General features: G+C 36.9%; 2 protein-coding genes across 2 annotated transcripts; one reads left to right on the plus strand and one right to left on the minus strand.

The window, feature by feature from the left end:
- The first annotated feature begins 1,521 nt into the window (after positions 1 to 1,521).
- LOC104108383 (shikimate O-hydroxycinnamoyltransferase) lies at positions 1,522 to 7,248 on the plus strand. Its single transcript, XM_009617404.4, has 3 exons — positions 1,522 to 1,655; positions 1,887 to 2,317; positions 6,189 to 7,248. The coding sequence occupies exons 2-3, from the start codon at positions 1,910 to 1,912 to the stop codon at positions 7,086 to 7,088; spliced, it is 1,308 nt and encodes a 435-aa protein (XP_009615699.1). The 5' UTR covers positions 1,522 to 1,655; positions 1,887 to 1,909; the 3' UTR covers positions 7,089 to 7,248.
- Positions 7,249 to 19,353: 12,105 nt separating this feature from the next.
- Positions 19,354 to 21,717, minus strand: LOC104108382 (heat shock 70 kDa protein). The gene has a single exon (XM_009617403.4). The coding sequence runs from the start codon at positions 21,493 to 21,495 to the stop codon at positions 19,531 to 19,533; it is 1,965 nt and encodes a 654-aa protein (XP_009615698.1). The 5' UTR covers positions 21,496 to 21,717; the 3' UTR covers positions 19,354 to 19,530.
- Positions 21,718 to 26,006: the final 4,289 nt, after the last annotated feature.

A 26,006-nucleotide genomic window follows, 5' to 3' on the forward strand; every position in this document is an offset into this window, starting at 1 on the left:
TAAATATTAGCCAATTTTGCTCAAACTTCTGGACACGACGACCTAGAGTTTAAACCTCAAAATTCAAACTTCAGGATATCGTGTCCTAAAGTTCGAAAATTGTATCCTGAAGTTCGAATCTTATGTCGTGAATGTTAAATTAGTAATTCAGGAATTCAGGACACTTAGTCCTGAATTTCAAATTAGCGGCTCAAAAATTTACGACACTAAGTCCTGAATTTCCAAATTCAGAATACTTAGTACTGAAATTTGGATGCATTGACTAACTTTTAAATACATTGTAAATTGTGAATATATTTTAAATAGTAGACTTAAAAGTGGCTATTGTTGCACTTCACCCTAGTTCACCAACCCCTGTGGAGGCCCACATCGACTTGTTCCATAGTCCAATACCAATTAGTCGAATTTGCAGAAACAAAATAATAATATAGTCGATGGTGGACCTCCACTCCTATACGATAAAATGAACCATTACATACGTATTGTAAGGATTTTCTACATTCCTGGCCCACTTTGTCATTTTGCTTATCTTTTTGGGCAAAAAAGAGTTGGTAAAATGCTGAGCTTTAGACACTTTCAACAAAGTATTAGGTCACCATCTCACCAACTCTCTCCGCCATATCACCCCCCTTCCCTGACGCTCATATCCACCACCTTTTGTTTGCATTATTTAATATTTTGGTTGGTATTTAGATTCCAATTATTTCGTGATTTGAAGGACTTAATTAGCTTTTCGTTTTGTGACATAAATAATTTGATTCCGTATTCAATTATTCACCATGATATTAAAGACATAGTTGGTAAGAGGTTAGTGGGCGTTTGGACATAAGAATTGTAAAATTCTAAAATAGAGATAAAAAAATTTCAAGTAAAAATGGTATTTGAAATTTAGAGTTGTGTTTGGACATGAATATAATTTTGGGTTGTTTTTGAAGTTTTGTGAGTGATTTGAATGAAAATTTTGAAAAACAGTTTTTTTAAGTTTTTTAAATTTTCAAAAAATTTCAAAATGCATCTTCAAGTGAAAATTGAAAATTTTATGAACAAACGCTGATTTCGGAAAAAAGTAAAATTTTTTTAGAAAAAAAGAAAAAAATTCTTATGTCCAAACGAGCTTTTAAATTATTATAATATTAGTCATATAGAAAATATATGGTGTTTTATAAAATAAGAAGTCGTATATTATATTTCTAAATATGTATTGTTCCAAATTAGTAAAATATTAATTAAATGAGATGTATAAGGAAGAAACAACAAGTAGTTTAGAAAAGATTCTTATTGTTAAGACTAGTAAATATATTTCTAAAGAAATGTAAAACATCTTAAAATACATGATAAGAAATTATGAATCGAAGGGAATATCTTCGTATTTTTTATATATATTACGTAATAATGAGCGGAGAAAAGTTCGGGTTAGACGTGAGCAGCAGGAGTTTATTTAGGGAATAAGTCAAGTCGAACAGGCGCGGTAGGTGAAGTCAAATTTCGAGCCCCAATATACCAAGTCCGACCTCCCACCATACTATATATATAATACTTTGTGTATTCATCATTTCTGGGAGGTTTTCATTATATTTCTCAACCCACTCCCAACCATATTGCCACCCATAACATAAAAGCGAAAAAAAACTCAACTCCACTTTTTTATTTACAAGGTAATTTAGTTAACTCCATACCATTTTTCCATTTATATTATGTGTATGTATTTCATTTTATGAGGCCGAGAAAAACTAGAATAAATGTTATTGATAGGTATTTAACATGGAAAGTAGGTGGCCGATCACATTCATAGTGGATAATTGAAAGTGAATTTCTATCTAATAATGTATTCATAAGTTCGTAATCTCAATCAGTTATTATAGAGAAGTCTTTGGAATTCATTTCAGGGAATTGAACCGGTTGATCAACGATGAAGATCGAAGTGAAAGAATCAACGATGGTAAAGCCGGCGGCGGAGACGCCACAACAGAGGCTGTGGAACTCTAATGTGGATTTGGTGGTGCCGAATTTCCACACGCCAAGTGTTTATTTTTACAGGCCGACGGGATCCCCAAATTTCTTCGACGGAAAAGTGCTGAAGGAAGCTCTAAGCAAAGCACTTGTGCCGTTTTATCCTATGGCGGGGAGGCTGTGTAGGGACGAAGATGGTCGTATTGAGATTGACTGTAAAGGTCAGGGGGTGCTTTTTGTGGAAGCTGAGTCGGATGGTGTGGTGGATGATTTTGGTGATTTTGCCCCGACGTTAGAACTCCGTCAACTCATCCCCGCCGTTGATTACTCACAAGGAATTCAATCGTATGCTCTCTTAGTGTTGCAGGTACGTTTTTGGTTACCGTGAATTCTTAACTTTTGAGTAATATGTGTGTGTACTATAATTGCTAAATGTTAATTCCCATAAGTTTCTATTAAAAATAATATGGCTATCTGTTGCTTCGAATAGTTGAATATGAACACAGGGCACGCAAATAAATTCAATTTTGTTCCCCTTTTTTCTCTGTTCTATAAAGGTTAAAAGCCACAGGCAACAGCCTCAAACACCAACTAGAATGTCATTATTATATGATTAACTTTTTAATTTTAGGATTCTCATTTTACTTTAATGACAAGCCTTTATATGATTGACATAATATGTTTAAGATCAAGATTCTAAACTATTTTTGATATCTGATGCAGTGAAACTTCTCTATTACGGTATTTTACTAAATCGGTCAAGTTTTTTTGGAACCAATTTTTAATGTTATGTAATAATAATATATTTTTTATAATAATACTTTGTTATACCCGCCAAAAAATACATCAAGCCTCTCTATAACAGTATTCTTATATAACAACACTTTCTCTATAAAAGTCAAACTTTTTCGGAACCAATTTTTATGTTATGTTATTTATATGTTCTCTATAACAACACTTCACTATAACATCCAAAAATATTCGGAACAAACGAAACTGTTATATAGAGGTTTGACTGTATATTGATAAATAATGCATTTATAGAGATGTTTGACTATATATACATATAATCAAGACCCAAATTCTAAATTTTCTTTTATTTTTAAATTACATGCCTGATTAAACTAAGATATATGAAAAGAAACAATCATAATAAATAGTTTCAAATGTAGAAGCATACGGAATGGTGATCAAGTTGATTACCAAAGGACTCCATTTTCGAAATGAGATTAAGGACCGTTTGGCCATAAATTTTGTCAAAATAAACTTGGGTTTTCTTTGACAAACACATGTTTGATCATAGATTTCGCCTACATTTTTGCCAAATCCCAAAACCAGCTCAATATCACTATTATTGAGCCAAAATATCACTATTATCACCTCAATAGCTGGTTTTGGGCCAAAATATCACTATTATATTTTTTTAAAATTGCTCCAAATTTTTGTATTTTATAAAAGAGCCCACCGTTTATTATTTTGTAACGATGTTGCTTTGTCTCCTCGGTCATCTGATAGTGTATCATATAGTAATTATAAAAATGATAATTTTGTATCAAATTTATTTATGTTCAGGACTATGGTTTGCGATAATATAATGAATGTTATTGATAATGGTATTGTTGGGTATTTGTGATAGTTTTTAGAACTTGTGGGTATAAATCATATTTTTTTTCCAAACCAAACTTCACCCAAAACAGATGTCCAAACACATTTTCATCTTCAAACCAAACTTCACCCAAATCAAATTTTTCAAAATAAATTTGGGAATTTATGGCCAAACGGTAGCTAACTTGTTGAATGAGGCTCCCCCTGCTTTGTAGTCTAATAGCCTATTTGCTCCTCACCATGCCAAAATTGTTTTTTTAAAGTTTTTTCCCCTCAATTTGAAGTGTTTGACCAAGTTTTTTTTTGAAAAAAAGTGCTTTTGGCTAGAATCAGAAGCAATTTTGAAGAAACAGAAAAAAGTAGTTTCTCTCAAGAAGCAGAAGCAGTTTTGACTTTCTTCCTTCCAAAAATACCCTTTGCAAAATATTATATATACCAAAATAACCTTACTTATTTTAAACTATTGAGTAATATAAAATGACTTTTGCAATGAGCTTTCATATTTATTGGATGATTTTTTGATATATTTAAATTATCTTGAAAGAATAAAGTATTTTTTAATTTTATTTTTATATTTTAATTAAATAAAATAAAAAAAACTTAATTATTATCTTTAATAATAAATATTTATAATTATTTATCTACTTATATAATATTAATTATTAAGCAAATCTCTACATGTCCTTATTAAAAGCATTTTTTGAAAAATTTGGTCAAACATAAATTATTGTTCAAAAGTATTTTTCAAATTGATTAGCTAAACACAAGCAGTTTTTATTCAAAAGTACTTTTTAAAAAAATATTTTTGAAAAAAGCATTTATCAAAATAAGTTGATTTTGCTTGGCCAAATCTGCTATAATTGTGTTTGATTAATGAATGTTACTTCTGTTGGAAAAAAATAAAAAACAGGGACTAGTTGACTAAATTATCGAAATAAGAAAAGTTGTTGAACGCCGGGATTGACTTTTGTCCCAAATTCCTGTTTTGGTACATGTTTTAATCCACAAAAGATCTCTCCCAAATTGCCAAGGGCACAAGAATGCCACATTAATGAGTGGTCAAAATCCGTTTAAAAGTAATATTTTTTTAATACTTGAAAATAATTTAGCTTTAAATTATTCTTTACTAATAGATACGAAAGTTTCATGACATATTTAAAACACAAGCTTCTAAGTCCTTTTTTTTTTTTTTTTTTCCTAAGTTCCATTTTTAGACAAACTATGTCACATAATTTAGACGGAGGGAGTAGTCGATTCGTCCTGCCCTCCCTAAAAACGGTTTGACACGAAATGGTTAGGCTCACCTTTATATATTGCATTCGGTTACTGGATTATGCCGACGACTAGTTAGTATTCAGGTGAATTTATAATAGTGTAATGGTCCTTTGATTTAATTTTGATAAACATATGAAGCGAAAAACAATCAGGAGTGGTTATATATTTGGAAGTCAATATTGGACGAATTTAGGTGGCTTTACGTTTTCATTCGTTTCTCTCTCCCCTTCCCACCTACCCCCTGCTGCCACCTGTCATTTTCCTTTACTTCTAGTGTATTTTTCTTCTGGTTTTCACTTCTGTATATGCTTGTATTTTTGTGGTTCGTAATTTCTTCGCCTTCTTACCACATTCATTACTTATATCAATATTTAGTATCAATTTTTAATACTTACACAAAAGAATTATTAAATAATCGAATTTTAAGGAGGGGAAGGGAAGGGGGGCGGGGGTGTTAAATGGAGCCCTTTACTATTCTTATTACTGTGCTGCCAATTTGTTGATTCTAACTCCATAGACATATAGGCGTTAGGTTAACTTGAATAGGCGAGCAAGAACTCGACAGATTCTTATGAGCAATATTAACCCTGTCAACCAATAAGCTAGATAAATTAGTCGGTCAATTCAATTAAAGAATACAATAGGATTGTTAGATAGCCCATAACCCTAGATCGTTTTCATTACATTGATATCATAAAAATGTGCTCTTTCTCTATTCAAAGTTCATTATTTATATTATTTTTATTTAATTAGTTTAGAATAAAATATTTTTAGGTTTAATTCTTGTTTAGATAATTAGGATAGTCTAATTTAGTTAATAATTAATCACAAGCTTTTTATTCCAATCAAAACATTGAAAAATGAATAAAAATAAGGGAGGCTTGCTCAGTTGGTAAAAGCACCTCCACCTACGACCGTTAGGTCCTGGGTTCGAGTCACGCTGGAGAGGAAGTGTGGAAACACTATAGATCCTCCTAATTTGGGAGGGGTTTAAAAAACAAAAAATCAAAACATTGAAAAATGAATAAAAATAAAATCAAGACATTTTTCATGAATAATTTCCTTAGTACAGAACACACCCTAAGTGTTATGTCATGCCTTTATTATCAAATTGGAGAATGATAGTAGTATATTTGTTTGGATTAAAGTAAATAATTACATTATACATTTAGATTGAAGACAGGTTACCACTAATTCAATTGCGACCCTTATCCACCAATACTCATGTTAGATCGATCCATTGTTCGCGCCTTAAGTTGTTTGATTGCACTCTGATTTTTTTTCTTTCTGTATTGACCTGAATTGTTTCTGTAATTTTTGGTTGATCATTTGAATTGATATTTCAATGTGTTGAACAGATAACACATTTTAAATGTGGGGGAGTTTCCCTTGGTGTGGGCATGCAACATCATGCAGCAGATGGAGCTTCTGGTCTTCACTTCATCAACACATGGTCTGATATGGCTCGTGGTCTGGACCTCACCATCCCACCTTTCATTGACCGGACCCTCCTCCGTGCTCGTGATCCACCTCAGCCTCAGTTTCCCCATGTCGAGTACCAGCCACCTCCCACTCTCAAGGTAACTCCAGAAAACACCCCTATATCTGAAGCTGTTCCTGAAACCAGCGTGTCCATCTTCAAATTAACCCGTGATCAAATCAATACCCTCAAAGCGAAGTCCAAGGAAGATGGAAATACCGTTAACTACAGCTCCTACGAGATGTTGGCAGGACATGTGTGGCGCTCCACGTGCATGGCACGAGGACTCGCTCATGATCAAGAAACCAAATTGTACATAGCAACAGATGGACGTTCCAGGCTTCGGCCCTCTCTCCCACCAGGCTATTTCGGTAATGTGATATTTACTACCACTCCTATTGCAGTCGCAGGTGATATCCAATCGAAGCCTATTTGGTATGCTGCCAGTAAATTACATGATGCATTGGCTAGAATGGACAACGATTACTTAAGATCAGCTCTTGATTATTTGGAGTTGCAGCCTGACTTAAAGGCTCTTGTTCGTGGTGCACATACGTTTAAGTGCCCAAATTTAGGAATAACTAGTTGGTCTAGGCTGCCAATCCATGATGCTGATTTTGGCTGGGGTAGGCCTATATTTATGGGACCTGGTGGTATTGCTTATGAAGGTTTAAGCTTTATATTGCCAAGTCCTACAAATGATGGCAGTCAATCTGTTGCAATCTCTCTACAAGCAGAACACATGAAACTTTTCGAGAAGTTCTTGTATGACTTTTGAAAGAAACCAAATCTTTGTGCTGCTTCTTTTGGGGTTTATATTGATGGATATGTAAAAGACTCCTTTTATTTTTTCATTGGAGGCTGTTCTTTCTTCTTCTTTTTTTCCTCAGTGGAACTTCGGTCATATTCATAATAGACATCAGTTCTATTTCTGCTTATATGCTGCATGGATTAAATTCTTATAGCTGAACTGTTAGTGTTTTGTGCCTGTGAGAGACCTCAAGTTATTTTCATTTCCTTAGATTGTAGCAACATATTTAGGACATGTTGAGCGGTAAAAGCCGTTCTGGGGAAAGAACTTGAGTGCATCTGGTTACTATGAAAAACGAGAGATATCATATTGCATATACTGAACTTAAGCAGAGTGTATAAGAAGTTATAATATGCTTATTACTGCTACCTAATGTTAATAAACCCCCTACAAAAATAATATTCACCGTAATAAAATCGGAATGATAATATAGCACCGAGATACGGTAATTAACAAAAATAAAAGAGTGGCAACGACATCAAGATTTTTATGTGGAAAACCCTTTTGAATAAGGGAAAAAATCACGGCCCCGGGACGAGCAACTGATATGACTATAGCAAAGAATTTTACACTTTGTAGGTCCGAGTAAAATACTCCAAAGATCACTACAATACTCAAAAGAAATAATTCTCTTTTGATATTCCCACTTCACTACAATATCGCTCACTCTCTATTTTTCTCGCATACTATTTTCTTATACCCTGTCTCTGATGCCTCACTTTTTCGTTCTTTCTTTGTTGGTATGTAAAAATGAGAACCGAAACTCTCCTTTTATAGTGTTGAGTGCCTACCATATTTGATAATTTGAAGATTTACAAATCAAATAAGTCTTAATGAACCTAACAATTTTCCTTCCTTTTCTTCTTTTTATTTATGGGGATGAACCCCTTTCCTTCCTTTTCTTTTTTTTTTAATTTATGGGGATGGGCCCCACAAATCTCTCCCTCCAGACTTATTGACCTGAAGGAGGTAACACCGGACTTCTAGCTTGAGTACATGCCGACAAGTTCTTTACACAATTCGAACTTGTCTCTTGGTACCACCTTGGTCAACATATTTGCGGGATTTTCACTTGTAGAAATCTTCAAGACGTTTAGAGATTCAATCTTTACCATTTCTCGAATCCAGTGATATCTCACGTCGATATGCTTCGTCCTTACATAACACATGGTGTTTTTGCTCAGGTATATTGCACTCTGACTGTCACAATAGACGACATACTCGTTTTGATGTAGTCCAAGCTCTCAAAGGAACCGTTTCAGCCAAACCATCTCCTTACCAACTTCAGTAGCGGCAATATACTCTGCTTCAGTTGTAGATAGTGTAACACACTTCCGCAACTTTGATTTCCATGATATAGATCCCCCTGAAAATGTGAACATGTATCCTGTAGTAGATTTACGATTATCAAGATCACCTACCATATCAGCATTCGTGTAGCCTTTCAAGGTTGGATCAGATCCTCCAAAACACAAGCAATCTCCTACAGTACCTCTTAGATACTTGAGTATCCACTTGACTGCTTCCCAATGTTCTTTTCCAGGACTTTCAAAAAATCTGCAAACAACACCAACTGCATGAGCAATATCAGGTCTGGTGCATACCATTGCATACATCAAGCTTTCAACTGTCGAAGAATAAGGAACTCTAGCTATGTTCCCTTTCTCCTCCACTGTTGTAGGACACATCTTCTTGCTCAACTTCAGATGACCAGCAAGAGGTGTGTTGACTGGCTCAACACTTTTCATGTTGAAGCGTTGTAGTACGCGTTCAATGTACTTCTCCTGAGATAGCCACAACTTTCTGTTTGTTCGCTCTCGAATTATCTTCATCCCCAGAATTTGTTGTGCTGGGCCCAAGTCCTTCATATCAAATGACTTGGACAAATCTCTCTTCAACTTTGCAATCAGCTCCTTGTCTTGTTCTACAATCAACATGTCATCCACATACAACAATAATATAATAAAGTTGTTATCAGAAAATCTTTTGAAGTATACACATGTATCATAATAGGTCTTTATGTATGTTTGACTTTTCATAAATGAGTCAAACTTCATGTACCACTGCCTTGGTACCTACTTCAATCCTAAAGACTCTTATTCAATTTGCACACCATGTATTTCTTTCCAGCTATTTCAAATCCTTCTGGTCTTCATATAAATCTCCTCTTCCAAATCTCCATGAAAAAATGCAGTTTTCACATTCAACTGCTGCACTTCAAGATCTAGGCTTGATGCTAAGCTCAAAATTATTCGAATAGAAGTCATTTTTACAACAGGTGAGAAAATTTCATCAAAATCAATACCTTTCTTATGTTCGAAGCCTTTAACCACAAATCGAGCTTTGTATCTGACCAGCTTGCCATTTCTATCTTCCTTGAGTTTAAAGACCCACTTACATTTGAGTAGTCTTTTACCCTTTGTAAGTTCAACCAGCTTGTACGTGCCATTTTTCTGCAGAGATTCCATCTCTTCTTGCATGGCTTTCATCCACTGGTTCTTTTCTAGATGGGACAACACCTCTTTAAGACTTTCTGGCTCCCCATCATCACTGATGAGGACATACTCTGTAAAAGGGTAGAGACCCTTAGCCTTTCTGATCTCCTCAGAGGTTGAGGTTGTTCTTCTCCCTGAGTGGGGTGCTCCACTTGCTCGACATCATCATTAAGTTGCTCCCCCCTGCTCAATAACCTCACCAGGTTTCTCCCCCGCTCGGCAACCTCGCCGGTCGTACTTTATGCACTTATGGGATAGTTAGAAGAAGAAGGAATGGTAACAAGGTTAGGGATTATACAGGATGACCTTCTTTGGATGACCTTCTTCTTTACAGGATCCCACAATATGTACCCGAACTCTTCATCTCCATATCCAATGAATATGCAGGGAACAAATTTATCATCCAGCTTTGTTCTCAGCTCTTTTGGTACATGTGCAAAAGCTCTAGAATCGAACACCTTTAGATGTGAGTAAGACACTTCCTTGTTGGTCCAAACTCTCTCTAGGATATCAAACTCCAATGGAACTGATGGACTCCTATTGATTAGGTAACAGACTGTCTGAACTGCTTCACCCCAGAATGACTTAGGCAGTTTAGCTATTCTGAGCATGCTTCCCACCTTCTCAACAATGGTGCGGTTCACTCTCTAAGCTACACTATTGTGTTATGGGGTTCCAGGAACTGTCTTTTCATGTCTGATCCCATGGCTCGAACAGTACTCTTCAAATTCCCTTGAAGTGTACTCACCTCCATTGTCACTTTGGAGACGCTTTAGCTTTTGGCCTGTCACTTTTTCCACTAGAGCATGAAACTTCTAGAAAACTTGAAACACCTGATCTTTGGTTTTCAAAATATAAACCCTTAATTTTTGTGAAGCATCATCAATAAAAGTAACAAAATATTTATTACCGCCCATCGATTTAATTTCCATTAGACCACAAACATCAGATTCAATTTCTTTCAGACGATGTCTGAAATGAGACTCTATGTTGCTTACCAAATAAACAGTAGTCACAAGGTTTTACCGTTGTACCTTTGGCATAAGAAATGAGTGATTTCCTGGCAAGAATCTGCAATCCCTTCTCGCTCATATGAACCATTCTTTTTTGTCATAAATATGCAGAAATCTCATCTTGCACCGCGTTCGATTCACCTTGGCATATTTCTACATTTGTCATGTACAACGTGCCATGAGCTTGGTGAGTCTCTACTTTTGATTTGCAAAATAGTTCTCGTATCCATCTCGGTCTAAAGCAATTCCCGAGATCAAGTTCATCCACAAATCAGGTACATGACACACGTCCTTTAGAACCATTGTATATCCGACATTTGTCTTGATACAAATGTCACTAATCCCCGCAATCTTTGAGTAACTTGTGTTATCCATTCTCACATTGCCGAAATCACCTGCTACATATCTGCAAAAAAGATCTCTTACTGGTGTGGCATGGTAAGATGTTGTCGTATCAACTACCCATTCAGACTCTGGACCTGAAAAGTGCATGCATTCTTCTTCCTCATTTATAAAGAGGACAACGTTATCATTATTTTGCACCATGGCGGTTATGTTGTCGTCATTCTTCTGGCCATTGCTTTCATCTTTGCCCTTCCTTCGATTTGGGCAATCTCTTTTGAAGTGACATGGTTGATCACAATTGTAGCAATTTTTGGCTCTTGATTTGGATCGGTTCTTAGAATTCCCACGAGCTCTGGATCTACCATAGTTGCTCGAACTCCTTTGATAACTCATGCCTCTACCTTCTGTGATGAGAGTCTGTCCTTGATTTTTAGGCTTCTTTCTCATCTTCTCATTGAGTAGAAGAGCTGATGTGACATCTTTCAACTTAATAATAGCCTTACCGTGCAGGATGGTTGTTGCTAAATTATCATACGAAGATGGCAATGAGTTCAATAGCAAGATGGCTTTATCTTCTTCCTCGATTTTCACTCCGAGGTTAGCGAGCCGTGTGATTATTCCGTTAAACACATTTAAATGTGACAAAAAAATTGTACCTTCACCCATGTGTAGGGCGTATAACTGCTTCTTCAGGTACAATTTATTTGTCAGTTCTTTGGACATGTATAGGCTTTCCAACCTTGTCCAAATGCCACATGCGGTGTTTTCATCAATGATGCTATTTACCACATCATCTGATAAGTGCAACCTGATTGCACTAGTAGCCCTTTCATCAAAGTCAGCTCAATCCTCAACTTTCATGGTATCAGGCTTTTTGGCATCAACATCTAGTACCTTGTATAATCTTTGTTGAATGACTAGATCCCTCGTCATTCTTTGCCATGTTGAGAAACCGTTATCTCTGTTGAATTTTGCTACCTCGTATTTTAATCCGGATATTTTTTTTGCACCGAGTATAGTACGACAGTGAATAGTATATAGAAAATATTATTCACGATAATAAAAGCGGAATAATAATATAGCACCGAGATACAGTAATTAACAAGAATAAAAGAGTGACAACGACATTAAGAGTTTTACGTGGAAATCTTTTTGAATAAGGGAAAAAAATACGGCCCCGAGACGAGCAACTGATATCACTATAATAAGGAATTTTACACTTTGTAGGTCCGAGTAAAATAGTCTAAAGACCACTACAACACTCAAAATAAAAAACCCTCTTTTGATATTTTTACCTCACTACAATATCGCTCACTCTCTATTTTTTGTCAAAAACTATTTTCTTATACCCTGTCTGTGATGCCTCACTCTTTCTTTCCTTCTTTGTTGGAGTGTAGAAATGAGAGCCGAATGTACCGCCCCTCATATTTTCCGACCAAATTTGCCGCCTAAAGGGCTGCAAGCCGAGCCAAACTTGGCCACCAAAGACCAGAAGGTCTTTACATATGGAGGAAACAATACCACAGGCTGTCAGGGCCCTCACGGAGGCCACACACTACAAGCAAAGACACATGTTGCACAGCTGGGTAGGACCACTGCCTCCCATGACAATCATGGAGGCAACTCTCTGCCAGCAAAGACAAGTGCTGCACAGCTGGGTAGGACCACAGCCGGCCTGGGCAATCATGGAGGCAACTATGTGCCAGCAAGAACTGGGGCACAACAGCTGGACAGGATCATTGGCACAAAGGCTGCCAACATAATCATGGAGATCACTTGATGCCAGCAGAAAGTTGTGCAACACAGCTAGACGGATCCACTGCCAGCCTAGCTGCCTGTGGACATTCATTGTATATATAGACATGTATATGCCTTGTTAGAAGGATGATGTTATACACTTGTATTCCTTCTTTTGTATATCAAGTAAATCCGAAAATTGGCCTTGGCCTCCCAAATCCTTGTGTGTCTTTCAGTTCATTATCTTTCCAACCTTTGAGATTGTGTGATTGCCTTAGTTCAAGCACGACATTGTGCTTATTTCTTGGTTAGGACTAAAGCTAGAGTAGCAGTCAGGCTATCTTGCTGTCCGCACGGTACCCTTAGAAATCGGTCACGTGACAAGTGGTATCAGAGCAATCATGGCAACAGATGGAGATAATGTTACCTTAGGCAACATTCGTGGGAGAGACGAATCACCAACACGGAAACAAAAAACAAAGAAGAGAGGGACGAGCAAAGTGCGAGATCCCGCCATAGCCGTAACAAGTGAGGTGCCAGCTTTTGAGCTACCCACAAAACATGTTGGTTGTGGCGAAGATTGTGAGGGTTCTGCCTCAAATCTTTTAGATGTGGGAATGGATCTCACCGAGGCTGGTTTAGCTGCGTTAAACCAGCGTATTGAAGTTGTTGAAGGCAATTTCTGATCATTTGAGTCTACTGCCCTAGAAAATCTAGGAGACGTCAAAGAGATGTTAGATCAAGTGTTCAAGGAGCAAAGGGATGGACTGACCAACTTTGAGCTTAAACTAGTCAAGGCGGTATCAACGTTGTACGGGGAAGTTGAAGCTCTAAAGCAACAACTATAGACAGCAAGGCTAGCTGGTGGCACTAGTCATGTAACAGTACGTGAAAGCAAAATCGAGTGCCCAAAATCGAAGGAGTTTAGGGGCGAACGAAAAGCTCAAGATGTGGAGCACCTCAAAATCGAAGAAGTTGAGCACCTCAGCATCGTTGATGAGGCTTCCAAGATCCGGGCAGCAACGATGTACCTAGACGACACTGTTATGTTGTGGTGGAGGAGGAATAAAGTGATATGGAGAAGGGAACTTGCTCCATCAAGAACTGGGAACAGTTAAAGTTCGTACCGAAGCGCCAATTCCACCCCCAAAACATTGTCAATGAGCCATGTCGGAAGTTGAGAGAGCTCAAGCAAACAACTTCCATTAGTGAGTACGTGAAGGAGTTCACTAAACTCATCCTGCATCTTCCCAAAAATGGCAAGTGATGACTTTCTATTTTATTTCATAGATGGCCTTCAAAACTGGGCCAAACAGGAATTGTAGCGGCGTCAAGTTCAAGATGTCGATGAAACTATCGCGGTCGATGAGTCCTTAAATGATTTTAGTACAGAAGCCACAAAGGCAAAGGACACAAACTTCCAACCTGGTGGAGACCATGGATATCGGGACAAGGGCAATTAAACTGCTGCCCCAGACCGCAATTCCAAAGAGGAAGGCAACAAGGCGTCTCATTGGCGCGACCGGTATAACCAAAGGAAGAAGGAAGTTAGTCCCGGTAACGGTTATTACATCTGCAAGGGCCCTAGTCATGGCTACAAAGATTGTCCTTCTGTGAAGAACTTGGTGCCTTAATTGCGGCCAAGCGGAGGCTAACAGAAGAGAGGGTCCAGACTGATGTACAAGCCGAAGCAGCAGTTCAATAACCGTCGGGCATAGCTCATCTTGGTAACATAGTACTGGGTGTGGTGTTGGCCAAAGAGCCTGCTTTGAAGCAGTTTGCTCACGGGAAGCATGACATTGCCAAAGGGTTCACTCGTTAGGAAACGCTGTGATAGGCAAGGAGCTCCGAGCGAGGGAGTCAGGATCCCTGTTCATGGATGCAAGATTGAACAGACAGTCTGTCCGTATTATGGTGGACACCAACGCGACACACAACTTTATGTCCGAAGCAAAGGCTAAGTCACTTGGCCTTGCGGTTGGCCCTAGCAGTTCCGTGCTGAAGATAGTAAACTCCAACCCGAGGCATGTATACGTAGTTGCACGCAATGTGCAGCTTGACTTAGGAGATTGGTAGGGAAGAGTGAGTTTCTTTGTCGCTCCTATGGATGTGTTCGATCTGGTATTGGGGTTGGACTATTGGGATGAAGTAAAGTCCTTCATCTGCCCAAATCTCAACCAGATTTACATTTATGACCCGAAGGGTCCATGTGTGGTACCAACAGTTAGGGTGCCGCAAGTTGTGAGTCAATTATCCGCGATGCAAATCGTGAAAAACTTCAAGGAAGAGGGAGCCACGATTTTGGCAGTCGGGACAGAGACTAAGGAGGACAAGGTTGACGAAGCCTTGCCTCCAGGTGAACAGAGAGTCCTTAAGGTGAATAAGGACTTCATACCGGGAGCAAAGCCACAAGCCATGGGTTTGTATCGCATGGCACCTCCGAAGTTGGAGGATTCAATGAAACAACCCGAAGAGTTGCTTGAGTCAGGGCATGTCAGTCAGTCAAAGGCACCCTATGGAGACAAGGGTGATGTGGAGCGGGGGCAATCCAGCCGACCAAATATTTTCATAACCCCTTCGGTCATCGACAAGGAAGTCGAGGCCATTATCAACCATCGAGTGGTATAAGGTGTAGGTTGGGGCAATTCAAGCGCCCAATTTCTTGTCCAGTAGAAGGGACAACCTCCCGGGAAGGCATCGTGGGAAAGATATGCGGAGCTATGGCTGTTCAAATATCAAGTTCAGAATTATTTGAACCTCTGTGGCGCCGCGATCATCGCCATTTCAAGTGGGGTGAGTGTACCGCCCCGCATATTTTCCGACCAAATTTGCCGCCTAAGGGACTGTATGCCGAGCCAACTTGGCTGCCAAAGACCAGAAGGTCTTTGCACATGGAGGCAACAATCCCACAGGTTATCAGGGCCCTCATGGAGGCCACACTCTGCCAGCAAAGACACATGTTGCACAGCTGGGTAGGACCACAGCCCGCAAGGACAATCATAGAGGCAACTCTCTGCCAACAAAGACATGTGTTGCACAGTTGGGCAGGACCACAGCCTGCCTGGGCAATCATGGAGGCAACTATGTGCCAACAAGAACTGGGGCACAACAGCTGGACAGGATCATTGGCACAAAAGCTGCCAACATAATCATGGAGATCACTTGATACCAGCAGAAAGATGTGAAACACAGCTGGATGGGTCCACTGCCAGCCTAACTGCCTGTGGACATTCATTGTATATATAGACATGTATATGCTTTGTTAGAAGGCAGATCTCATACACTTGTATTCCTTCTTTTGTATATCAAATAAATCCGAAAATTGGCCTTGGCCTCCCAATTCCTTGTGTGTCTTTCAGTTCATTATCTTCCCAGCCTTTGAGTTTGTGTGATTGTCTTGGTTCAAGCACGACATTATGCTTATTTCTTGGTTAGGACTGAAGCTAGAGTAGCAGTCATGTTATCTTGCTGTCCGCACAGTACCCTTAGAAATCGGTCCCGTGACACGAAGCTCTCCTTTTATAGTGTTGAGTGCCTACCATATTTGACAATTTGCGGATTTACAAATAAAATAAGTGTGACAAGAGGGGATTGCTCTATTGGTGAGCATCCACCACTTCCAACCAAGAAGTTGTGAGTTCGAGTCACCCCAAGAGTAAGATGGAGAGTTCTTGGAGGGAGAGAGCCGAGGATCTATCGGAAACAGCCTCTCTACCCCAGGGTAGGGGTAAGGTTTGCGTACACACTACCCTCTCCAGACCCCACTAGTGAGATTATACTGGGTTGTTGTTGTTATTGTACAAATAAAATAAGTCATAATGAATATGAACTTTTACATCCTTTTCTTCTTTTCATTTATGGGATGACCCCTTTCCTTCCTTTTGTTCTTTCATTTTGTGGGGATGGACCCCACACCTACAATCTCCCTGTCGAATATTACATAAAAATAGGAGTCAGATTTGACACTAAGGACGACTCACTATGTCGGTAGAGCACCACAGCTTGACCCTGTAAGACGTATTCATTGCGTAGTTCTTCCCCTGACATAGAAAAGGCCTAAAAGCATTTTCCATAGACTTGTCTAAGAGACATTGGTCCCAAAATTTCCAACTGCTATGTTCTGTAAAATTTTAGCAGTGTTAGTAATAGAGTTCTTTGCACTGATTAATTCTTGTTCTTTATTTATGTTGTGTGTACATGACTGCTTGATCATATTTTTGCTGTAATACGCACTGATGCAAACAGATGAGGAGGAGCAGGAAAACGATGGGGAGAGATGAAGAAAGACTTGTATGATGCATCACCAATATTAGCATGTTACACGACACATCTGCTTATTAATAGACACACAACTTAACTAAAACAAACCAACAGCAGGATCTTACTGACAGAGTCACAAACACAATGAGGATAACTGGAAAAAAGGAAAAAAAAATGTTTGGTCTGTTTTTAGAAAACACCTTAGGGAATGACAAAGGGCAAAACCAAGAAAAGAAACAAGCTAGACATGAAATCAGTAGTTGACATGGAGATGGAGGGCCGGTTAAGTGTTACAGCTGAATTTCTATCATTAGTACGTGGCTGACGAGCAATACTTCCACCCCCATTTGATCCTTTTCCTCTCTGATTTTTCTCAACATCTTGTATAAAATGCTTGGTTGCTAACTCAAACTTATTGGTGTCACCGCTTATATTTTCAACAGCACTCTCACTGTTTATTTCTTGTGCACTAGCAAGATGTTTTGAGACATGGACACCTCTTTTTTCCAACGTATGAGAAATTTCAGAAGCGCTGCTTGTTACTGCAAGAGAACATAACAGGAAAGCAAAACAAGGGAAGAAAGAAATCCTCATTTTCCTTTGGATCTAAATGTCTGTATTGGTCTTTCTAGTCTTTCCTTTTCGTATAGCCTTTTGGAGAAGGAGAGAACTAAAAGAGCAAAAGTATCGAATTAGGGGATGGTGAGTGATCAAATGGTGAACTATTTATCTTTGGACCAAAGCTAGGGCTAATCTTGATGAGTATAATTATATAGGATCCTCTTCTTGGTTGGTGTTATGTTATTGTTGCTTTTTCTCAATTTTGGTCCCCTTCCCCTTTTCCTTTAATCTTCATTCACTTTTTTATATCATATGCCTTAACCCCCCGGAGATGCGACCAAAATATTTTTGGTCTTTGAAACTTGCCTTTTTGTATTCTATGGGAAAGTTCCTCTTTAGCTTCTGCATATGAACAACCTAGCTGTAGTCCATTTGAAGAGCAAAGTTAACCATTTTATGCTCATTCGAAATTGTATTCTTAACAAAACTAACCAAATTTAACATATAATCATCATTAATTGATCATTAGCTTGAAAGAGTGTGTTGTTTTGTAGTTGAAGTGTTTGGAATCTTCTATTTAATGTTGGAAAAATGACACCATATTGCCGCTGTAAAAATAATAGCCGAAAAAATGTATAAAATTTGTGTATATATATATATATATATATATATATATATATATATATATACATTTTGTATGTTATATACAAAAATTATGCCAATTTTATATACTTTTTCGGCTATGAGATGTAAATAGTTTTTGACGCGGGCTAAAAGTAATAATATCCCTTTAATGTTGGTGCAGTTGTGGGCCTGTCTTTTAAAGATAAGAGTAATATGGTTGCACACAAGGTGGCTTATAGTATACTCCAGAATAGCTTATCAGATGAGGTCAAAGTGGTTCCCTTATATTATTTGTGGCAACACAAAAGGATAATGTTATGCTTTGATGCTTCTGAAAGCTGACATTGAGACATATACTTGACAGCTGATGGTGTCTCTTGTGAGAATAAAGGGTTAAATTCCAACATTTTCTAAACGTTCTGTTATTCAATAAGAGAATATGATACTCTCCATTTTCTTCTAACCAAAGTGTTAAAAGAGTCTAACTGAAGTTTTCTCAGAGGCCTCACTTGTAGGGCCTCAAAAATAATGTGCTCTTTCCTAATTTAGAAGGAAAAAAGTGATCCAGCCAGTCAATTGTCTCGTCCACAGCCTTTTCAATCTTCTGCTGTCCCAAGGATACAATTTCGCAAAGGATCTTGTTCTTCAGGCTAACACATTCAGTATATGCTGTCAGCAAAAGTGTCAAAGCAGATATTGATCTGTGTCACTCCCCTTGATATGCTAGTGTGGAATACCCTTAGAACTCAAATTTCATAAGATGATTATTATGCTTGGTCATCGGCCTCTCCTTCACACACCTAAATGAGCACACTAGGTTGAGAAATCATTGTACCAGCAGCGGTCGCAGATCACTAAACATATCGCGAAGAAAACATTTATTTGGCATTCGACTTTTCTGTATTTACACCCTACTCAATCTCGGATACTATATGTTTACTTTGTGTTGTCTTATATCTGAGGAACAATTACAGAAGCCAACATATCAATTTTACTGCTACACATAACTATTGATTACCTCTGCAAATAGTTAAAGTTAATGTTGTAGCTTTCATGGCTATTGGTAATTTCTATGTCCTACTTATTGAAACGTTATTTGCATTGTGCTGCATCAGTCAATCAAGGTATTGTAAAGAATTGCAGATAAGAAAGCAAATAAATCACATAACCAACCTCTAAAGATAGTTGGAAAAGAACTAAAATGAAAAATGAGTTTTATTTAGAAAAACATAGAAGTCTACATAGTTCATAGTAATTGTTTCTCTCACACAAAAACTGGACACTCAACAACTTCCTGCAACTCAAAGTAATAACTAAACTACTACACAAGTAGATAACTAAAACAAAAATATCTAGTAGAGTAACATATCATCTTTAATCCACTTCTTCAATTTTAGGCCCTGCACCATTATTTGTAGATCCAGCTTTCCCATAACCAGCTCCAGTGTCAGCACTGCCTCCCATGGGCACATCTCCATCTGCACCACCTTGGTACATTTTCGCGATAATTGGGTTGCACAAGTTCTCCAAGTCCTTCAGTTTATCCTCAAACTCATCTACTTCAGCCAATTGGTTCCCGTCCAACCAATCAATCGTCTCGTCCACAGCCTTCTCAATCTTCTGCTTATCAGAAGGATCCAATTTCCCTGAGAATTTCTCATCCCTCACTGTATTCCTCATGTTGTAGGCATAATTCTCCAATGAGTTCTTAGCCTCAACTTTTTTCTTCATCGACTCATCCTCTGCCTTGTACCTCTCTGCTTCTTGAACCAGCCTCTCAATTTCTTCCTTACTTAACCTTCCTTTATCATTTGTGATTGTGATCTTGTTCTTCACACCAGCAGTCTTATCCTCAGCCGACACGTTGAGAATACCATTAGCATCAATGTCAAAACAAACATTGATCTGAGGCACTCCTCTTGGTGCTGGTGGAATACCCTTGAGCTCAAATTTCCCAAGAAGATTGTTGTCTTTAGTCATAGGCCTTTCTCCTTCATACACCTGAATAAGCACACCTGGTTGATTGTCCGAATAAGTCGAAAAGATCTGCTCTTTCTTTGTTGGAATGGTTGTATTTCTTGGAATCAAAACTGTCATCACACCGCCAGCAGTTTCAAGACCAAGACTAAGAGGTGTGACATCAAGAAGCAGCAAATCTTGAACTTTTTGGTCACCTTCTCCACTCAAAATTGCAGCTTGAACAGCAGCACCATAAGCCACAGCCTCGTCAGGATTAATACTCTTGCAAAGCTCCTTACCATTAAAAAAATCTTGCAACAATTGCTGTACTTTGGGAATCCTAGTGGAGCCACCAACAAGAACCACATCATGAACATGGCTCTTGTCAATCTTTGCATCCCTTAAACATTTCTCCACAGGTTCCATACACTTTCTGAACAAATCCATGTTCATCTCTTCAAATCTTGCCCTTGTAATAGTAGCATAGAAATCAATTCCCTCGTACAGAGAATCGATCTCAATCGTTGTCTGAGCAGTCGACGAGAGAGTCCTTTTCGCCCTTTCGCAAGCAGTCCTTAGCCTCCTCAGAGCTCTAGCATTGCCGCTAATATCCTTCTTGTGCTTCCTTTTGAAATCCTGCACAAAGTGATTAACAAGTCTATTGTCAAAATCTTCACCACCTAAATGCGTATCACCAGCCGTCGCCTTAACTTCAAAAATCCCTTCTTCAATAGTCAATAACGAAACATCAAAAGTTCCCCCACCAAGATCAAAGATTAACACATTCTTTTCGCCACTTCTCGACGCCTTTTTATCCAAACCATAAGCAATTGCTGCAGCTGTAGGCTCGTTAATAATCCTCATAACATTAAGCCCCGAAATAGCCCCTGCATCTTTCGTAGCCTGCCTTTGAGAATCATTAAAATAAGCAGGAACTGTAACCACGGCATTCTTAACAGTTTGTCCCAAAAAGGCTTCAGCTACTTCCTTCATCTTCGTCAAAACCATAGAAGAAATTTCCTCAGGAGCAAACTGTTTCTCTTCACCTTTGTATTGAACAACGATCATGGGCTTATCACCTGGGCCGGGAACAACCTTAAACGGCCAGTGCTTCATGTCACTCTGGACAGAAGGATCAGAGAATCGACGACCGATTAAACGTTTAGCATCAAATACGGTGTTTTGTGGGTTCATAGCCACTTGATTCTTGGCTGAGTCGCCGATAAGCCGCTCTGTATCTGTGAATGCAACGTAGGATGGAGTAGTCCTGTTGCCTTGATCATTTGGGATGATTTCTACACGGTCATTTTGCCATACTCCAACACAACTGTAAGTCGTGCCGAGATCAATACCAATAGCTTTTCCTTCAGCTTTCGCCATTATAGAACTGTAAGTATTTCAAGAAAAAAAGGTGGGTTTTTTTTTAAGGGAGATTGGAGAGCTATTTGGAGAGTGTTTACGGAGATTTTTCTCTGTTCTTTGGTTTTCGTTGTAGGAAAAGGTGTGGCAATGTGGGTATATATAGGGTTCGGAGGGGAAGGGTCGAACAATTCTACTGGGTTCGGAAACAAGTACACGTTGTGGCGGCGAGAAGACGGAGAAGGACCGGGATTACACCAGAAAATTCTGAGTTTCGAAAGCTGACTATGAGTCAAAAGACTAACCAGAAAATTCTGGAGAGAGCGGGAAGTGATGAGGTGTTTGCAATATGGACTTAGCGGATTGAGCTGTGGGCCAACATTCAGACTCTATGACTTTGGGCCTCCAGTTGTTCAAAGTTGTCAATGGCACAATGCATTCGTGTTTGTATCAACTTGAAAACTAAAGGGATTTTTTACGGAAATTTTACCTACTATAACAAACTATTATACTCTATTTATTTTAAAATATTATTACTTATAGTTATCTTTCTTTTTTTTTTTATAACAAAATAGATATTTATTTTATACCCTACCATTGAAGCATGAAATAAGCCACTTATAGTAAAAAAAGATTTTTTCTCTCTCTACCCTCTCTCTCTCTTTCTATTAGCAAGATTCTTAATCACCTCTTTTCTCCCTCAAATCTCTTTTCCTTTTTTTATCAAGGCGGCCATCGTAGCAGCCATTTTTGGTGGCGACAGTGGACTTTCTTAAGCGAAGAGAATAGATCTGAAACAAAGAGGGAGTAGGAAAACAGATCTTGCCATGGCTACAGATTGAGTTTTTGGAAATTTGATGCAGAGTCGCCGCAGAAGAATTGAAGCAGAGTCGCCGAATTTTTGTTCGTCTCTATTTTTAGTTTTAATACAATGTATACAGTATTTTGCTTGGCCGGAAAACGCCATCTCTGACGAACTTTCTTTTCTTCTTTGCTGTTGAGTCACATATAATGATATAAATACATTGTATTCTGTACAAATACACTCAAATATATTGTATTTTTGTATAAAAATATTTATATTTTCACCTGTATTTATGTATTCTGTAGGTCTGTATTTTCTGAATACAGTCAAATATCACTGTTTTTTGTATTTTTTTGTTGTTTGGATACAGTCGAATTGAATACGGTGAATTGAATATAATGTATAATAGTGAATAATGAATATCGGTGAATTGAATGCAATGCATACAGTCGAATTGAATAGAATGGTATATACCTTATTTCTTGATTTTCTTCTGTTTGAATACAACTGAATTCAATATACTGAAATTGAATACAATTCATTATTGCACTTTCCGTTATTAAACACCCGTAATCACTATTTTTTTTAGACGAATTACCTCATTGTATTTATAAATACACTCACGCGAATACATGAAATACAAAATTAAACAGTTGTAATCCTTATTTTTTAGGCGGATTACCTCACTGTATTTATAAATACAGTCGCGCGAATACATGAAATACATCACAGTAGCAACGAAATTTTATAAAATTATTTTTGTTGAGTTAAATTAGGAGTGATACACGCTAAATGATCCTCTTTCCTTTATTATATAACTGGACTCCTTACTTATTAGGCGAATTCTGCGACTGTATTCATGAATACAGTAGCGCGAATACAACGAATACAGTCATGTATCAACGAAATATTAGCCATAGAAAATAAATATGTATATGATAGCTATATGAAGTTAATAGCCACTAAACTATAGTGGTTTCTGAATTTTTTTTAATTTTTTTATAGGTATAAAATCGGACAATATTTATCCATTTTAATCATATTTTTATGTTTTAACAAAGTAAAAAGAGTTTTTTTTATAAATTATATACAATATGTTATTGTTTGTATTTTGTATGTCGTTATTTTGCATGTTGGACGTATGTTATATAATATATATTCGAATGATTAAAATTTCAAAGACCCTTAGCAACATTGGATAAAATAGTTATTTGATTATTCTACTAATATTTAAAAATAATTATTTAACTAATTTCTTACTATTTAGGAAAAGCCAATTAATTAATTCCCTACTATTTAAGAATAATCATTTAATTGTCTTAGTAAAATAAAAGAAAAAAATCTTTCCAAGAAGGAATCAAATAGTTTTCAATTATACCTTATTAGAAAGGAAATTCTAACTTTTGTTATGGGAAGACTTTTCGGCAATTTTGCTGATTATCAAACAAAAAATTAGGAACTTTTCTTTACCCCTTTTTATTTACATTTTGAATTGTAGAAAACTTTCGACACGTTTTTTTTTATTATCAAACAAAAAATTAGGAACTTTCCTTTTATCCCCTTTTATTTATATTTTGGATTGTTGAAATATTATGTTTCTACTTTAAACACAATTTAATTTCTTCTTGGAAAGTGGAAAATTTGTTTAATTTTAAATAAGAAAAGAACTATCCTTAGATTTCTATAAAATTATTTTAATGCGAATTTGTTTTCAAAATAAAGAATATTATAACTCAAATAATTATTTATGGGTGAACATATTATTGTAACATTGACATTTGTTCTTACACTTCAATTATGTACCATTTCTTCAAAATAATATACATCTAAAATAATAAAATTATTTTATAATGAATAATAGGTCAAATTAAAGCATATTCTTTGTATGAAAATTGAAGCTGGACATAAATTTGCGATATTTGAAAAAAGTAGTATTTAATGTTAAATGTAAAGAGGTATTTGAAAATTATTTTTACATTTTAAAGTTATTTCCTATTTTTTTTAAAAGGTTATAGATGGACTGAAACACTGTTATAATGAGCAATGTTTACACAATTTTTTTTTACTTTATAGAATTAGCTAAACAGAATTGACGTTCTTTACTTTAAGGAACTTACAATATTTTAATTAATTTTTATTTATAATTGATGATACTTTTTTAATAATATTTATGTTATTTTAAAAAGTTCGCACTCATGACATCGGATGCATACGCAACGTGCCCTTTATGAAATATCATTCGTCTTTTTTGCTCCTTTAAAATAGAATTCTCATTGGATAAAATAGTCATTATTATCTTATTATTTTTCTAATATTTAAGACTTTTAAATCAATTAATTTTAACTATTAAATTTTCTTATTTGAATTGTGTAAGAACAACTAATATTTATGAATTTTAATCTTTTCATAATTCTAATATTCTTAACATACTGTAGAAGAAGAAATCATGAGTGAGCATTCATGAATTCTTTAGAAGTCTTTGTTTCTATTTTAAAAAGGATTATTTCAAATAGATATATAAATAAATTGTACTATTTTATTTTCTCATTATAAAATTAAAATTGGACAATCAAATTGAGATGGGAAAAGTAATAAATACTCTCTAGTATTACAAAAAAATAAAATAAATAAAATTGGCTACCAATGGGGCCGGTCCGGGACAATGCGTTAGTGGCCCGAGAGCCGAGCTAGCACTTGGACCGGTCTAGCGAGCCCCCATGGTCCCAACACGAGTCGTTCCGATATGACCACAGGCCAATCCGCTCCACATAACATGCTTATCTCTAGTCTCCACTATAAGACTATCATTGTCAACCACCAACCAATTGTCCCGTCAGTCACTATCCCACAACTGTCATTTTAACCCACCCTTCAAAATTATCACCATTTACGATCGCACAATCACCATTGTCAACTATCTTTACCGGTCACGATTATCATCAATAACTACTTCACAACCATCGCTACCACATTATAACTATCGCTAATCGTCATCAGCTCTGACTAAGTGTTTTTTTATCGAACACACAATGTTTAAAATATCAGTTGAATTTAAAAAAGTTTCTAATACTTTGTGAATATAATATTCAACTCCTAACATTAAGTATTTTTCTAAGCAATTAGATACGGACATAAGATAAACCTTGACGGCATCTCAACCTGAAGTCTTTAAAATTCCAAATTCTTAACTGGCATGCGGGGACTAGGGATATTTTTGGGCTGGACTTTCCTTTCTAAATTGGGCGAAAATTTGCTGCGTCTGTGTAGTCTGCTTTCATAACTCTGCTAAACTCAGCCCACTTATGCATTTGGAAACTAAGTTCCCTTGTTTGTTCTTCATAACATAGATCCACAATTCAGTAACCTTTCAAAAATATCTCATAAGATTCAAGAAATAATGTTAAACTCCTTTTAGTACTACACAATTAGATGAATCCCACAAAATTCATATACCTATATATGTATTTTTTAATCTTTACTACTTTGATATCGAACAATAAATATTTTCCCTAATGGTAAATACTTATCTGCATCAGGTATTTACATCAAATCAGTTCAGCTTATCATGGTTAAGTGATTTAATGAAGTAAAAATATGCATTAATTAACCATGGTTAAGTGATAAAAATGCATGTGCAAACACATATCATATTTCTATTGACCTGAAGTAAAAACCCGATAGGGATAAGTTTTTACCTTCACTAATCACTATCATGTGCTACAAATTT

Source organism: Nicotiana tomentosiformis, chromosome 3, assembly GCF_000390325.3.
Source record: "Nicotiana tomentosiformis chromosome 3, ASM39032v3, whole genome shotgun sequence".
NCBI classification, from domain to species: Eukaryota; Viridiplantae; Streptophyta; class Magnoliopsida; order Solanales; family Solanaceae; genus Nicotiana; species Nicotiana tomentosiformis.

What these genes read in the sequence shown, in the direction of transcription:
- LOC104108383 (XM_009617404.4), top strand. Translation starts at nt 1,910, where the DNA reads ATGAAGATCGAAGTGAAAGAATCAACGATGGTAAAGCCGGCGGCGGAG. An exon ending in ATGCTCTCTTAGTGTTGCAG is followed by an intron (nt 2,318 to 6,188) that starts GTACGTTTTTGG and finishes TGTGTTGAACAG; the next exon opens with ATAACACATTTTAAATGTGG.
- LOC104108382 (XM_009617403.4), bottom strand. Translation starts at nt 21,495, where the DNA reads ATGGCGAAAGCTGAAGGAAAAGCTATTGGTATTGATCTCGGCACGACT.